The sequence below is a fragment of the Dendrobates tinctorius genome, unplaced genomic scaffold (assembly GCF_039654945.1).
Source record: "Dendrobates tinctorius isolate UK_male_01 unplaced genomic scaffold, ASM3965494v1 ptg000049l, whole genome shotgun sequence".
In the NCBI taxonomy this organism is placed as follows: domain Eukaryota; kingdom Metazoa; phylum Chordata; class Amphibia; order Anura; family Dendrobatidae; genus Dendrobates; species Dendrobates tinctorius.
This window is the reverse complement of record NW_027361717.1, coordinates 20,135,732-20,152,500: the sequence shown is the minus strand read 5'-3', so window position 1 is coordinate 20,152,500 and position 16,769 is coordinate 20,135,732. Positions and strand designations below refer to the sequence as shown.

General features: G+C 45.5%; 1 protein-coding gene across 2 annotated transcripts in view; it reads left to right on the top strand.

Moving 5' to 3' along the window:
• The window catches only part of EPHB1 (EPH receptor B1), a 434,861-nt gene that overhangs the window by 139,435 nt on the left and 278,657 nt on the right, over positions 1–16,769 (top strand). For both annotated transcript variants that reach the window (XM_073576520.1, XM_073576521.1), the window contains exon 2: positions 12,122–12,186. In XM_073576520.1, the coding sequence (XP_073432621.1) occupies positions 12,122–12,186 (65 nt within the window). The remainder of the gene's footprint in view (positions 1–12,121; positions 12,187–16,769) is intronic.

Below are 16,769 nucleotides of genomic sequence, written 5' to 3'. Positions count from 1 at the left end.
CAAACGCAGTCCAGGGTCCTGATTACAGATGGCACAGGAGCAGGCTAGCCTGGTAGCATCTCAGGGATCTCTCTATCAGATGGGTTGTGTAGTCTCCTTCCTAGTGGTGGCTTGAGGTACCTGCAGTACGTGTTACAATGAAGTTCCTCCTTCTTATCTTCTCTTAGAACTACCTCGTATGGCAGACAGCTGTAGCCCTCTATCTCTCTTGGCTCACCCGTCGCTGTTGTGCCTCCGAGTCTTAGGTGGGAATAGAGCATTTACAGCTTCCTATTCCTCTGGTTTCTGTTGCAGGACCTTCAGTATCCATAAAACCATGGAGACCAGGCTCCAGATCATGCGCTATCACTGGGAGGGAGCTCTCTCTCCTTAGCTCGACGTCCGGCTCCTCTCCACACGTCTACACTCGTTGCCCTCCTCACACTGACTATTTTCCGTTCCTGGCCCTCAGAGAGCACTCCGCCCCCAATTCTGGTCCAGAGCTCCCTCTGCTGGCCTGGAGTGAGAACTATGTTGCATGAAAATGATTAACTGCTAGAGAGACCCTTCATTGCTCCCAAGCCTGACATCACCCTCCCTGGAGGAAGGAATGCCACTGTGGTGACCATACTCCTGGGGGCGCCACATATGTACAGAACCTTTCAATTGTAAGCATCAATTGTTGTCAATCAAGGACCGATATTTTATATGATCATTTAAAAAAAAAATTCTAGAATTGATTGTCCAAAAATTTTGATAAGTTTCCTTTGTAGGACTGCTAAATATTCTGGGTTATCAGAGGCTAGATGACTAAACAGATTGAAGAACAGTCGTCAACCCTCCTGGCATTTCAGTAAATGCTTGGTTTCTTTATGTAAAAATAATACAAGATTTTTTTTTTTTTTTACTGGGTTGTTCCTTTAAGAATGAATTGACTACTGGGTGTTTATAGGGTGTGTTCCCACGTAATCAGTGATAGGGCAGTGACAGTGCGGGGACACACAGCCCTACCCGATTGTCAATTTATTCATACATTTCTGGGAGGAATGGTAGAGGAATAATATAGAAGATTCTATTAAAGAAGATGCTGAAAATCTTTAATTTTTTTTTTTAAATGTTGAAAAAGGTGGCTGTGCCTTTTTATAAGAAATATGATGGTGTAAGGTTTTATTATAGCTGCACTGGTTTGGTGAGCTAGCACTCTAATGCAATGGCGAGGTAAAAGACAGGCTAGATAATGGTACTGGGGGTGGAGGGAGCCGACATCTACAGACAGAGAAGAAATGGGAAAGATAAACAGGCAGCGGTGTAAAACCTCTCATTTGTCATGCAGGAGCAGAGCTGTGTGACAGGTAAATGTTGCTTACACTAATCCCTGGTGTATTATGGTTCTGCTCAGTCGCACAGATAATGGAAACTGCAGCGTTAGATGGAGAAAATGGGAAGAGGCATGAAACCCCCCATTCCAGCAAGGCCGAGAAATAGGGGAGCCCGAAGGGTGAGAGAATAAAGAGAAGGGAGGAGACTTGTGTTTTCTGCAGCCGTCAACCGTTCAGAACAATAGCACCATAAGAATACCTACATGTATAAAGGGGGTTTTCACACATAGCGAGATCGCTAGCGATATCGCTCGAGCGTCACCGATATTGTGACGCAACAGCGATATTGCTAGCGATCTCGCTAAGTGTGAAATGTAGCGGCGACCGGACCCACCGCTGGCTATCGCTGATCGAGCTGAATGAGCAGGTCATTTTTCCATCGTTGGCGTTCCGCTGGCCAGCACTCATCGCTGTGTTTGAAACTTAAAAACGACGAGCGACGTCGTTACCGACGCAGAGCTCAGCGATACAGGTCTGAATCGGTTACAATTAAGTTGTGTGAAATGTACTCAACGACCAACAAGGTCGTTATGCAGATCGCTGATCTGTCTTGCGTCGTTGATCAGATTGGACTGTTTCTGAAAGCTATCTAGCGATCATGTAACGACGCACCAGCGATCTTTGCCAGGTCGGATCGTTATCGTTATCGTTGGTGCGTCGCTATGTGTGAAGGGGCCTTAAGACTCCCGACACTGATGCCGGAGGTGGTCATAACGCTCGTGCTACCAGTGTGTGGCCAAGAGTATAAAAATGTAATATTAATATAATTGACCCATCTAATGATCACATTGGTGCTAATGAGCTTTTAACTAAGGGCATTGCGCTCCTTTCTCTTTAATTGTCTCCTGCTGATGTAGAAAGTCCACTCCTCGATTACTCTGTGCATTACGGTTCCTGTGCGGGGTTTTAATGAGGACCTGTCACTATGTTTATCCTCGGTATTAATTCCAATCTGTAATTCAATGATTTTTTTTATAGCAAGCTCATTACATTCGCGGTTTAGAGGCTATACGGGAACTTTAGGGATTTGCTGTTTGATCTGGACAGCACCTTCTTGTGTCTTCTATTCGGGCATGTTGAGCTAATTGGTCCCACGGCTGACCGTCCATGCTATCAGATTGAGCCTCGAGCAAAGCTGCACCCAACTAGAAGACCATTGACAACCAAGAACAGTGACCCACATAATGTACTAAGGGTCTTTAATCTTAGGCGGTTTATTGAGGGTGGGCAAAACCGGAAAAGGTAATACTTTGTATTATTAGATGCCAGTCTAAATCTTCTTCTAAATGGAAACCATCACATAATCTTACATCAATCACTTGAGCTTGACTTGGGGGACAAATAAAGTTAAGGTACACATAATATTCTTGTACTGATCTGAAACATATAACCCATAATATCCTATATCCTATGCTGTACCTTTTAGATTTCTCATTGTGAGTCTATAAAAAGAAATACATGGTCCATCCAACGTGGCAACGAGGACCATGTTCTTCCTTGAAGCACAATATTGAGGTTTGTGGAGGTGCACAGAGTCACAAACAAATCAATACATTCCCAACTCAGCACCGAAGAAATGAGCCGGAGCGTAAGTTGGTATATGTGCAGTGTATAAGAGTACACTCAAACTGTGCCCAATTCACAGACAAAACCCAAGAAAAAGAAACAAAATGAGCATCTGACTTATAGTAGGCAAGTAAGTAAATAGTACTTGGAAATAACATACCGTAGGGTAGCTAGTTAACACTATTTTGATCTAAAAAAGTGTAAAAGCCATCTCACCGTGTCAAGGTGCACCAAATCGGGACGGTCCTATCTTGTCTCTAGAATTAAAATCTTACCATGTGTCAGCCAACCTCAATATGAATAAGGGCAGAGCAGGACAGGGGCCCGATAGTTCAGACACCTGGCCATGGGAAGTAATGTAGATCACCTATATAAATCCCACCTCACTTGACAGGTTTTTGAAAATCCCATAAAAGTGAATAGAGTTGTGCATATGTGGCCCCCTTACCATTTTTGGTGGGGGAAACAGGACCCCGTTCTTGCGTTAGGTGCAGGCCCCAGAGGATAGGTCCTGCATCTATCAGACAATGTAAGCTGTGAATATACTATAAAGGTTCAGAATGAGAAAAAACCTCCAAAACCCATATTGCAGTCTATGCCACCCTGCAATATGTATGCAGAAGGTTTAATATATATATATATATATATATATATATAGTATATATATTTATAGAAAAAAACCCTCAATTTTAGGCATCCTACAATGCACTTCTCATTCAAAGCTTTGGCCACATTTGATGCAGATGTCGTTACACACCTTTGTGTTGGCTGTCACCCACCGTATCAGTTTGTCTTTGGATTTCCAGGTTTTGGCACATCTATCCTTCCTCAGCTAAGCATGAACTTTGGGAACTTGCTAAATAGCTTTATTGGACTGAACCCAATATCAAGACACATTCACACACAGTGAAGGAAACTGCGGAAATCCCTTTAATTGTAGTAAAATTAAAACGGGTGACATGGAAACATCGAGCTTTCACTATAATTATGTCATAATTTATGGTCTGAGTTCTCCACCTGTTGCGCGTGTATCCCAGAGGGAGCTATCACTGTGCTTACGCTGCACTTCTACATGGCTGTACATTATTTTATACCAGCCTTGGGAATATATTGTACTTTGTGCAGAGGGGCACTTGGCTTAGGAATGTGAAAAACCATTGATCTATGGTGCCCATACTGTCAAGCTCCTCTGAAGCTAGTGGGACTTAATCGTGCAGCCCCACCTTCATTATGACTTGACGGCCCATATAATAAGTCATACAAATCTGCTGGGTTTAAATACTGTTAATAACCTTTTATATCCTGGATGAGACAAAGGAAGGCAAAGCAACAAGAACGTTCTGTAAGTAAAAACTGAACATTTAGATAAACGAGGGAATTAAAATCCCGCTGTGAATGTCAAAGTTTTGTTCTCTGACATATCTTCGTTCAACGTTTTAACAAAGATCTAAGAGTTTTCAAATGAAAAAATTAATTTTCTCCTTAATAATGGCGTGGGTTCTCCAGGTTTATTATTTTCTGACTTGCTAGAAAATGACATCTGTGGTGATCCGAGCTTGGTCCCTCACCTTTGAACCTTTTTGAAAAGGTCTCAGCACTTAGTACGAGTACAGATCTCGTCAGCTGTCCCTGAGATGGCTATATATTTCCAAAACCTGTTGGCCAAACGCTTCTATGACCAAAAGATATTCCAGCCGACCCGAAACACATACGTTCTCCCTTCTAATGACATGATCTAAATGGTGAGAGATGAGTACCACTGACATTCTCCTCTGGTAGTGGCTTATCTTCTTTGAAAATAAAGGGTCAGCCATGTTGAAATTCAATAAGCTCAACCTATTTTTTCCCACCTTAGGCCAAATGAACGTGGACCAAAAAACAAACACATATTAACTGTTGGTTTGGTCGACTAATGTGTATATTTGCGTTTACTCTTCTTATTCATATATTTTCAAAGCTTGAATAAAGGTTCATTAGAGTTCATTGGAAGCTTGAGGGTGGGTGTCCAAATGACATCACAATCTGCCTCACAAGCGCTACTGTAGCTTGCAAAATTGAATCAGGAGAAAACAACACCAACTCAAAAAGTGAGAAGTTTTTGTTCTGATTTTATTTCTGCTACTCCCCTGAGAATTCTGTGTGGTGGATTAAAAAAAATGATACTTAGGGAGCAGGAGCAAAACAAAAGCAAAAATGGCCACTTTTGACTTAGTGAGAGAATGGGTTGTCCAGGCTTGAGTGAGGCCGGAATTGTCTACTTGGTATGTGGTCCTCCTATGCAAATCACGTACTTGCGGTCACATGATCACCGCTCATGGTTCCATAGAATCCTGACAGTGCACACTGTGCACATTGTGACTTAAACCCCAAGCCTGGACCATACTTTTAAAGTGGTATTCTGGTTGGAAGAGATTATTCGCTGTATAGGTGATAATTTTTAAATCAGTGGGGGTCCTGCGACCCTCACCAAGAGAATGAAAGCAGTGACTGTGACTACTTTCATTCTCTGTGCATCCACTGAGCGCTATACTTGGCTTTCTCTAACAGTCCCATAGAGAATGCAGCGGTGGTCGAACTTGCACACTGCCGCTCCATTCTAACTGGAATAAAAGTGCCCCCTTCTGGCGACTGGTGGAGGTGAGTGCATAAGTGATAACTTCTTCCAACTAGAACACTACTTTAAGCATAAGCCGTATGTAATGTTTTTGCTTAGCAGCACAGTCATAGTAATGTACAATACATAACAATAATCACAATTAAAATATAACAAAAGCAATAATAGTCAAGGCTAATAAAAAAAATAGAGTATAAAGACAGCAAAATCAGAAAATATGATTTGTAGGAATAGATGCGAGGGCAGAGATTTATTGAACTTGTATCTCATGAGGTCTATATTGGAGGATTCTGGCACATCTGCAGTGATGGAGGAAGAGTGGAGTAAGTGATGTGCAGAGTGGTAATGAAATAGGAGTCATTGAACCATAATTCTCTGATCCTCAACATCCATAATCGAAATCCATAACTCAGCCTGTTCCTTACATTAGGAGAGCATCCATAGTGACTCCGCCGGCGCACTCCGGTGACCCTCTGTAACTAAGCCTGCCTGGCATCTGTGATTGAATAATAAAACATTATGGAGCGCATTTACAGCTGACCCTGCCCTTTCCTAAGACTTGGCATTCTCTGTTTGTGTTTTTCACCATCAGACAGTTTCTTTAAAACATTTTCGCTTTCAATCTTTCGTTCATTTAATCAGTTAATTTCTTTGTTGCCAGGTCATTGTGAAATCTTCAATTAATGTAATGTCTAGATTTACAAGACTCTTTTGGTAGCCAGGTTCTGGTAGTCATAAACCATTAATGAACTTCACAATTAATAGAGATAATAAATCACAGACATTCAGTCTTAACAATGAATGGCTGAGTGTTCATCATGTGTTACTATGCAGAAGCTTGTGTAGCAAGCACAAAGAAAGAAGACATGGAAAGATGATTTTACTATTAAATCACTAGAGTTTGTGGTCACACGAAGATCTCCATTGCTTTGTCCTGGAAGCAGCTTCTTGATGGTACCCCCTTACAGCTTTTAATACAATGCTCCAGGGTACGGTACATTCTGGGAGAGTGTCTTGTAAAAAGACTAAAGACCCCCATACACATTAGACTAATGTAGGAAGGTGGCCCAGCTTGGGGGGTGGTCCCCTGTTTACCGCGAACAGACGACACAGACACGAGACTGAGGCAGATTTCGGGTACAACAGGTCTGAGTTTATTGGCCGTCCTCCTGACGACCGCAGCACCTCCACAGCTCTCCGTATTCAGGCCCGGGTACCTGCACCTTCCTTTTGTCATAGTGACGTTCCTCGTGGCTCTTTCACTGGGGCTGCCGTAGGCCTATCTACCACCAGCGTTTCACCGGTCTGAGATCATTGTCAATTTGGTACCCCCAAGGCCTTGTCTGTTCTGCGGTTCTTCGTGTCGGGGCCACCCCCCTGACTTCTTTTCTCCTCAGTCCCCTAGTTGAGCTCTCCACTACTGTTCGTACTCCTTCACTGTCTCCTCTCCTGTCGAGCTCCTCCCGGGACTGGAACCTTCTGGAACCCTCTCCTGTCCTATTTAAAACCTTCCTGGGCTCCAGTCTCCCCGCCCCCCATGACTAACGGTTTCTAAAGCCATAAGCTGCTGTCAAGTCCCGTACTCACGCTCCCCCTTGCCATCTTGTGGTCAAACTAAGGTACTGCACTCATTCTACACTTTTCCCCAGCTGTTTCCCTTCTGTCATTACAAACATCTGTCTATAGTGCACAAACCGTCCCTTTTCCCTACTGACAAGTCCGTCCGGTCACCTTCCCCACACTCTCCCTTCCTTTGTCTATTGTCGTCCCTGACAATCGTATTCCCTACCTTCATCATCCTGACGATTTTCCAGAGTCTGTTGTCGGACTGGTTGTTGGGCCAAACCCGCCATATGCGGGGGCCGAACCAAACCGGGAGCACCATGCTCCGAGCAGCCTACTGCTACTCTCTGGCGTGCACGCCACATGACAACTTCTTTCAGGTTGGCTAGGTCCACCCGGACTACTCTACGGCGTGTACCTTCCACTACTCTCCCCTTCTGTCACCCTCAACTGTCCAGAACGCCATGAACGAGGCCTTATGGCTACCAGGTCATCGTCAGCGTCCGCCTATTCTTCTGGGGTGTCCGTGGTGTCAGGGACCTGACTTGGGACCACTGTCTGATTCCATATCTTTCGTCTCTTTGTCCTTCAATTTAAATAGTCATGGTCGGCGTCTTCGTCACACATACCTTGTACCCGGGACCTGTTGCATATTTCATATGCATATTATACATTAAACCAACTTTTGTATAACCAGATTTTACTAATAGCATAAGTAACCCCTTTTTTTTAAACTTTTTCTTTAAACCAACATTTCAAAAACAAAACAGGAATACTCTCCCTTCCTTTAACATGATCACTTTCCCGTATGCATCCCTGCTGTGTCAGGAGAAAATAACAAACAAAACAAAAAAAAAAACATTTCCCTTATCGTGGATGTAAAACTGTCCTGTAGGCTGCACAACGGTGCACGACAATCCCGGTAGTCCGGGCCATCTCCTGACAGCCGATGTTCCGCCAATTCAGCAGGGAACTCCACAGCCGTGAAGTCCCCGGGATACTTGAGGAGTCTCTGTCAGTCCTTTTGCGGGGGCTCATAGTCTTCGGGGTAGGCGACCACTGCAACAGCATAGTAGCCGCGGGGGCAGTACTCCTTATAGTAGGAGACCAAGTCTCCCTCCTGCAGAGCCCGGCCGTGACGGATGGAAGTCACATTCAGATACACCTTTTGACCAGTGACGAGGTCCCAGATGAACACATAGCTCTTCTCCACATTTGTGTATACCAGCCGCCCGGTGGACCGTGAAGCCGCAATACCAGCCACTCCTTTTTCATGGAGCAGCCCCCAGATCTCCCGCTCTCTGGCCTTCTTTTTCTCATTGACCTCCACAACCCAAACGGAGGGTTCGGTGTTGGCCGCAGAGTTCGGTGGGCGGGTCGCGGTCATGGTCGAGAGTGGAGCAGAGGCGGCCGCAGATTCCAATAAATAGGCCGCAGCCGGCTCCGGGAGTGAAGTCGGAGTGGCTGCGTGGGAGGCCGCAGCTGGAACCAAGGCGACCACGGGCACCGGCAAGTCGACCGCAGTCAAGGCCGCAGATAGAACAGCGACCGCAGATGCCGGTGAGTCAACCGCGGCAGCTGGCGGCCCGATTACAGCAGTGACCGGGAGTGGGGCCGACGTGGCGACAGGCAGTACGAGGTGGCTCGGGGTCGTTGTAAGTGTCGACAGTCGGCCTGGCGGGGACCATGTAGTCATCCAGAGCCGGGGTCACCAAAGAGTGAGAAGTCGGGCGGGGAGGCAGAGGGCCGGTGTCGGGGCTCCGAGGCCTGTCCGGAGCATGGAGCGTGGAGACGGGATCTGCCTGGGGTGCCGCCGGTGGGGCCGGAGAAACGCTCACCTTCCCAGGCGCCGTGGTTCCCAGCAGGCTTTCCCACCACTCCTTCCCCAGCCGTTGGTCTTCACCCCGCCGTCCGGCAGAGCCAGCCTCCAGGCTCGATGGTTCCGCGGAGAGGCTCCCTGGGCAGGTCTCCCGACGAGACTCGATCTCCTGGCGCCACCACCATTCCAGGCGTCCAAGGCTGCAGCCTCTCATTCCGTCCGGTGTCCAGTAGCTGAACGGCGCCAAACAGCCGCAGCAGGTGTCTCCACCCGGGCCACTCCCGTTCTTGGGTGGGGCGGTGGTCGGCTTTTCCACCCATCTTTCAGGGTCTAGCATGAGGAGGCGGTTGTCTCCAGATGTACACCGCTCCCCCCAGGGGCGGATTTGATAAAGCCCCGGATCGTCCAGTCCAATTAGAAATGTCTTTGTCTCTTTTTGGTGCCAAATCGCCACAGCCATTTTTTTAATTCTTGTACCGCTCCGGTTCCTCTGGTGACAGAAACAAGTCCCAAATTTGTAATCCACAAGTAAAGCAATTCAAGTCCTTTTGATTTCTTCTGTCGCAGGCTTGCCGCTGAAGTTGAAGTATTGGCGGCGGCGATCCTGCCGACTACGCCAAATGTAGGAAGGTGGCCCAGCTTGGGGGGTGGTCCCCTGTTTACCATGAACAGACGACACAAACACGAGACTGAGGCAGATTTCGGGTACAACAGGTCTGAGTTTATTGGCCGTCCTCCTGACGACCGCAGCAATACAGCGCAGCACCTCCACAGCTCTCCGTATTCAGGCCCGGGTACCTGCACCTTCCTTTTGTACATAGTGACATTCCTCGCGGCTCTTTCACTGGGGTTGCCCTAGGCCTATCTACCGCCAGCGTTTCACCGGTCCGAGATCGTCGTCAATTTGGTACCCCCGGGGCCTCGTCTGTTCTGCGGTTCTTCGTGTCGGGGCCACCCCCCTGACTTCTTTTCTCCTCAGTCCCCAAGTTGAGCTCTCCACTACTGTTCATACTCCTTCACTGTCTCCTCTCCTGTCGAGCTCCTCCCGGGACTGGAACCTTCTGGAACCCTCTCCTGTCCTATTTATAACCTTCCTGGGCTCCTGTCTCCCCGCCCCCCATAACTAAGGTTTTCTAAAGCCATAAGCTGCTGTCAAGTCCTGTACTCACGCTCCCCCTGCCATCTTGTGGTCAAACTAAGGTACTGCACTCATTCTACACTTTTCCCCAGCTGTTTCCCTTCTGTCATTACAAACATCTGTCTAAAGTGCACAAACTGTCCCTTTTCCCTACTGAAAAGTCCGTCCGTCAGGTCACCTTCCCCACACAAACATCGGCTGAACCCTCCAATATCAGGTCAAATATATTTGAGGGCTCCTAAAGCATGATAACAGGGAAGATAAGGATTCAGCATGTTTGATTTCTGATCCTTTAGTTCTCTAAGAATAAAGTTGCTGCCATGGATGTCTGGCAGCGGCTTTCTCTTAAGAACACAGGAGCGCTCATGTGTATAGGAGGATTAGGGAGAGGGCTGCCAGACAAACGATCAGTGTAATCAGCATTCAACTGGCATCCATCTAGGGGGTATTAAGCTCTAAAAGACCCTAAATTATCAGGGAGTACTGGGAACTCTGAATCCCGGAGACTTATGAAAGAAGATGTTTTAGAAATTAGATTTGTCCAAGATGAAGAGATTCACACTGTCAGGTATGCATTAGGTAGCGTTCACTTAGGCACTAGATTCTTGCGTCAAAACAATGTGATGTTTATTTCCACAGATTGCACAGCACCAAAAAGCAAAACCATAAACACAAAATTCTTAGCTTTGTCCAGGGGCTAACTAAACAAAATAGACCCTGCCTACTCATACACGGCTGAGCTAGTCCCAGTTCGGTCAAACAAAAGTGCTCTCATCCATAGCAACTACAGATACTTGTAGTTTGGTACACATGGCCTGTGCAGTCTCTTCTTATTGAGAGATTCTGGCTGGTCTCTCTCTCCAGCTCCAAAACAAATCCAGTCTAGTCAGCCTCCCCCAGCTGACTGACTAAGGTGAACACCTAGCTTGGTTATATGCAGAGCTAGCCAGGTGCAAATAGTCAGAGCCTGTAGAGCTAGGATTTAACCTTGGCATACCTGGCTCTGCTACAAAGGTTAAAAGAGAATTTCCTTTCTTATAAAACAGTGCCACACCTGTCCATAGGTTATATGAGGTATTGCATCTCAACCTATTCACTTCAGTGGAACCGAACTGCCATACCAGACACTGAACAGTTGCGGCAATATTTTTTATTAGAAAGTAGCCACAATTCTAATTGTGTATCACCACTTTGAATCCACATAAATAATCACTGGGGGGTTGCACCCATTGATCAAGAGAATTGGGGTCTCACATCCCTATTTAAATGCTGCGTTCATGCTACCTTTCTATTTATTGAATAGATGGGACAGTACAGCGCTCCGCTATGTCAGTGCCACAGAACACCGCTCAAAATGGGAAATGGGACTCTGCTCTCATGATAGGTCCCAGTAGTCGGACCCCCAGCTATCATATGTACCAGCATTGTAAATGTTTATGGTCCAACTCTATAAATTAGTATGCCCTGTACACCACACCGCTGTATGTAATATAATCTCCGGGCAGGTCCGATGGTTTACAGATTGGCAATTAGGAGGTAACACTAAGTTGGAAAGTAAATTGCTGAACTCTTTGTTCCACTTCTCAGGCTGACATTTTGGGTGACACATATACATGAGTCATAAGAAGGCATAATTGTGTGTGCACAGGAAAACTGAGAGCACAGCGTGACACATTATCCTTCCTAACACCGTCGTTAAGTGTTGGCCATAAGTGAGAGTTTCTCCTTATTTACTAGTCACTTATTTACCGCTATGTGCTATGACTACCTTGCTTGGCCATCTGCAGATGTGGCCGGCATTCATGAAGTGGAACCCGGAGAATAAGAATTTAAATTTGCCCGAAGAACAATGGAGAGGAGACATTTTTTTTAAGATGACAGTAAAAATGTAATTTTATCACACTGTGAAATAAAATGTAGATTGTTTAATGACACGGAAATTGCATTCATTGTGGGTTATATGGTGTGGAACTAAATCGATAAAGCGTAGCGGCGTTTTCAATGGGACGAGCCGCCTGTGTGTCATATCGGCCAATAAAACTCTTAATGTTTCTGTATTGCAGAGACCCTTATGGATACTCGGACGGCGACAGCAGAGCTAGGCTGGACAGCAACTCCTTCTTCAGGGGTGAGTATAACCACGTTATAAACGGGTGTAAGTGAGCAACATCGGATAAAGAGATCAATAAGGTATGAATGAATCGTGCTGAATTTGTTCAATGTAGCAGAGAAAATTTAGTGAAATTCTCAAGTTTTTATAGCACTGAAGATAAACTGCTTACTGCTTTATCGAGATGCAAAATCACTTTATGCAGGCTATGTATCTCTACCCCTGCGTAGGTTAAGGAGAGTCCGGCACCCCCAAAATACTCCACTAATACACCTGGAAGTGGAGCGAGCGGCACCAGAAGAAAGAGACAGGAAGGAGAATGCGCAGGGCCACACACATGCTCACTTAATATGCATTTTGGGGGTGACAGACTCGCTTTAAATCCGGCGTCACACTTGTGAGAAACTTGCATGAGTCTTGTGTCCCAATACCGGACACTGTCGCCGGCACTCGGGACCGGAGTGTAGGCTGTATGCATTTCTATGCAGCAGAATGCTCCGGTCCGAGTGCCGGCGGCAGTGCCGGGTATTGAGACGCGAGACTCGTGCTAGTTTCTCGCAAGTGTGATCCTGGCCTAAGTAAAGAAATCAGCTCTACTATATCTCTATATTATGCTTTTATGGGCACCTCCAAACAATTTTTTTGTTCACCTAAATTTATGTATTTTGGAGTAAAAATTATTTTTCCAATTCAGATTCATTAGGATTTGTCTTCCATAGCCTCCGTGTTGCACTCTCTAGTATGCTGGTTGGAGAATGAGGTATTTAAAAATATGTCAGGGGGTTCATTCTGTTAAAAAGCTTTACTCTCTTTTTTCTGAGCACCTCTGTTCGGATTTATGACCACATCAAAATTGAACTATAAATCAGCTGAGAAAAAGACAGAAAAGAGTTAAAAAAGAGGTTCCCATTTAAGTCTGAAATGTGCAAGGCTACCATATAGCCTGTAAATGGCAAACGAGCAAAATTTGCAACTAATCCCAAAAGAAAACATGAGTTTTAGCCCAAAGTACTTGCTGTAAAGATATTTTCTCATTATCATGAATGGGTAAAATTGCAAAGTGATTGTAACAACAGGTAACTTTGCAATTTATGTGTTATTAAAAATCCTCTCCAATTCTGTGCTTTACTTCTTGCTGCCTAGGTTACCGGCCACTATTGTAGACTATCAGAAGTAGCCAGTCTCCTAGGCAATTAATTCATACCTGCAAATTCTTTGCTATAAAGCTTTCAAGCCCTGCTCTGAAGCTGTCCAGATCGCTTCAGTGCCCCTGTGCTCCTCCAGGTTTTTTAAAACAACGCTACCTCTGCTTGCAACTTTGGAGATCGCAGTTTGAAACAGTGTCTTGCCATCATGAGAACAACCGTTTAAGACACCACCCATTTTTTTATTTCAATACCAGAATGGTATCATTAATGTTTGTTCCCTTCGACCAGTGAAATACTTACCAGTCGCCATCTTCCGCTCTTCCCAGTGCCACTCCGATCCCGATCCGCCATGTTGTGACCACAGCTTCTGACTGATCAGATGACACAGCTAAAGGTCACAATTTCTCAATGCCAGTCCATGAGAGCCTCATCTGGCCCAGTTCTGGCTCTCATACACTTACATTGAGAAATGACTTCCAGTCAACCAGGCAAACACTGGAGCAATCTGACAGGTCACAAGCTGCAGAAGACGGCTTTAACGGTGTCAAGGACAGAAGAAGACTGCGGTTGGTAGGTGTTTTTCTAGGGACAGGTGACATAAATTACTAATACCACTCTGCCTATGGAATAAAAAAAATGCCAGAGTGGTGCTTTAAGTAACAAAAGTATTCTCAAAGGAGTTCATATCCTTCAAGGTTTATTGATTAAAGAAGAGTTGTCTACAAGTCAAAAGTGGACAGATTTGGGCTCAGTTTATTCCTGCTGCTCCCTTGAATAATTCCTTTTTTTTCAAAATTCATCAAAGAATTTGTATGTTAGCATGAAAGAAAAGAAAGAAAAGCTATCAGCTCATCAACAGCAATGAAATGTCCATGGATTCAGGATATTGACCAGTACATGGATCCTCTGGGGCGTGGCTTTAGGCTGTTCTGCATTATTATCCTGTGAGCCATGCCTCCTTAGTAAAGACCATACAAATGAGCACTAAATAATGATGGATTAAAAAATTACTTGGGAGCAACAATAATAAAATAAAAGCAAAAAATTGCCACTGGTCTGGTGACAGGTCCTCTTTAAATGAGAGCTTACATAAACAGTCCTATTTGTGCATCTGATCTTATGCATATGGTGGAGATGTGTGCATAGAACATGTACAAGGGCAGGCAGAGTCCCTGTGGCATTTTTAACACTTTTTGTGTGATACCATAGATCCATCCATATGGCACAGTATTGGAATGTCTGCAGCACTGTTACTAATAGCACAACATCCATGATTTTTTTTTCTCTCACATTCCTATATTATTATATGGAACAAACCTTGTTATACCTCTGGATGGAGTCTGAGGTACTGTATATGGAGGTACAACCAGACCACACAGACTTTTGTTGGTGCAAAAGTTTGGCTCTGTATAACTTTGAGGTTGTACAAGGCTGTTATGAATAATCCCTAAACCTGCAAACAGATGATTAATAAAATGCTAAACACAGAAAATGCACAAAAAATATCTCATATTACAAATAAAACTGAGAAATACTTAAGAAATTGGCGTTATGTATCTCAAAAGATCAGCCATGGCTGCCTCCTCACTGTCCTTTGTGTAGATATAAGACAACTGTCTGCAGCAGGAGCCTCCCCCCACAGACATGTCTGCAGCAGGATAATCCTCCCACAGACCTATCTGCAGCAGGAGCCTGCCCGCACAGACCTGTCTGCAGCAGGAGCCTCTCCCCACAGACCTGTCTGCAGTAGGCAGAAGATCTCTAAGACCTACCTTAGGCCATGAAAGCAAAGCCCTGGTCAACCACCAGCTGGAGATGGAACTGATCTGTGTTCTCTGGAAATTTTTTACAAGCATGATTCTTTTATGACTAGATGGAGGCCCGATGCTATTGCATCGGAAGGGCGGTAATGTCACGATGGGGGCAGGCTTTGCAGCGTTGAAAATCTCTCCCCCATGTGCTTACCCACCTATCCACTCTTTCCCCATGTGCTGACGTCTCCCGTCTGTGCTTTCTTCTTTGATCTGTCTACCCCATGTGCTATCCCCCTTGTCTGCTGTCTCTCTCCTTCCTGTGCTGTGTTCTCCCCTCATGTGCTATCCCTTTGAGCTGTCTCCCCCCTGTGCTTTGTCTCTTTCACCACTGTGTCTGACCATGTACAGAACATACCACAGCTCCTGGGCAGGGGAGGAAGCAAAAGTCAATACTGACATTACAGCAGGAAATCACAGAGGATACATTTTGTGAGGTAAAATATTGTTTTAAAAAAGACAATATTTTACCTCACAAAATGAATCCTCTGTGATCCCCTGCTGTAATGTCAGTATTGTCTTTTGCTTCCTCCCCTACCCAGGAGATGTGGTATGCTCCATACACGGTCAGACACAGACAATTTTTAAAATGAACTTTCATTCGTGGAAAATCCCTTTAATGTGACCGGCTTACTCTGCCTGTAGACACGTTGCGCATCTGCCGCCGGAATCAGGCGAATGATTCCCTGTACCTGCGTGGAATTCGCGCAGGCACAGTGTGACGGTGTTCCGCTGGTGGTACCACACAAGAGGCTGCGTGAGTGTGTGAGTGTGTGAGTGACAGTGAGTGTGTGAGCTTTTGAGTGTGTGAGTGTGAGTGTGTGTGTACGACATATCGAGTGTGTGTGGTGTGTAAGGCGTATAGAGTGTGTGCGTGAGTTTGTGTGTGTGTGTGTGTGTGTGGTGTGTACGGTGTATAGAGTGTGTGTGTGTGGTGCAGCGGTGTTCCGCTGGTGGTACTGAGCAATAGGTTGGTACCAGCAGTAGTTTCCATATTGAGACATCCATCACTTGGGTGTCCCAATATGGCGGTCGGTGAACTTCCTCCGCTTGAAATTCTGGGATACGGTGACATCTGGACTGAACAGGAATGAAAACATTACAAGGCAATTATAAAAATAGACTAGCTGAAGAGCCCGGCATTTCCCAGGCATAGTAACTAACTACGGTTAGTTTTAACAAATTATAATGATTATGTCTACAGTATATATATAAAGCTGAGTGTAGAGCCCCACCCACTCCGCATAGCCACATTCACTATAATATGCCACATCATCCCGTCAGCCAGAGCTACCGGACTACTACCCCTAATATCCCACATCATCCCGTCAGCCAAAGCCACCGGACAATGACCACTAATATTCCACATCATCCTGTCAAAGCCACCGGACTACTACCCCTAATATCCCACATCATCCCGTCAGCCAGAGCCACCGGACAACGACCACTAATATCCCACATCATCCTGTCAAAGCCACGGACTACTAACCCTAATATCCCACATCATCCTGTCAGCCAGAGCCAGCGGACAGCTACCACTAATATCCCACATCATCCTGTCACAGCCACCGGACTACTACCCCTAATATCCCACATCATTCCCTCAGATCCACCGGACTACGACCCCTAATATGGTGAAATC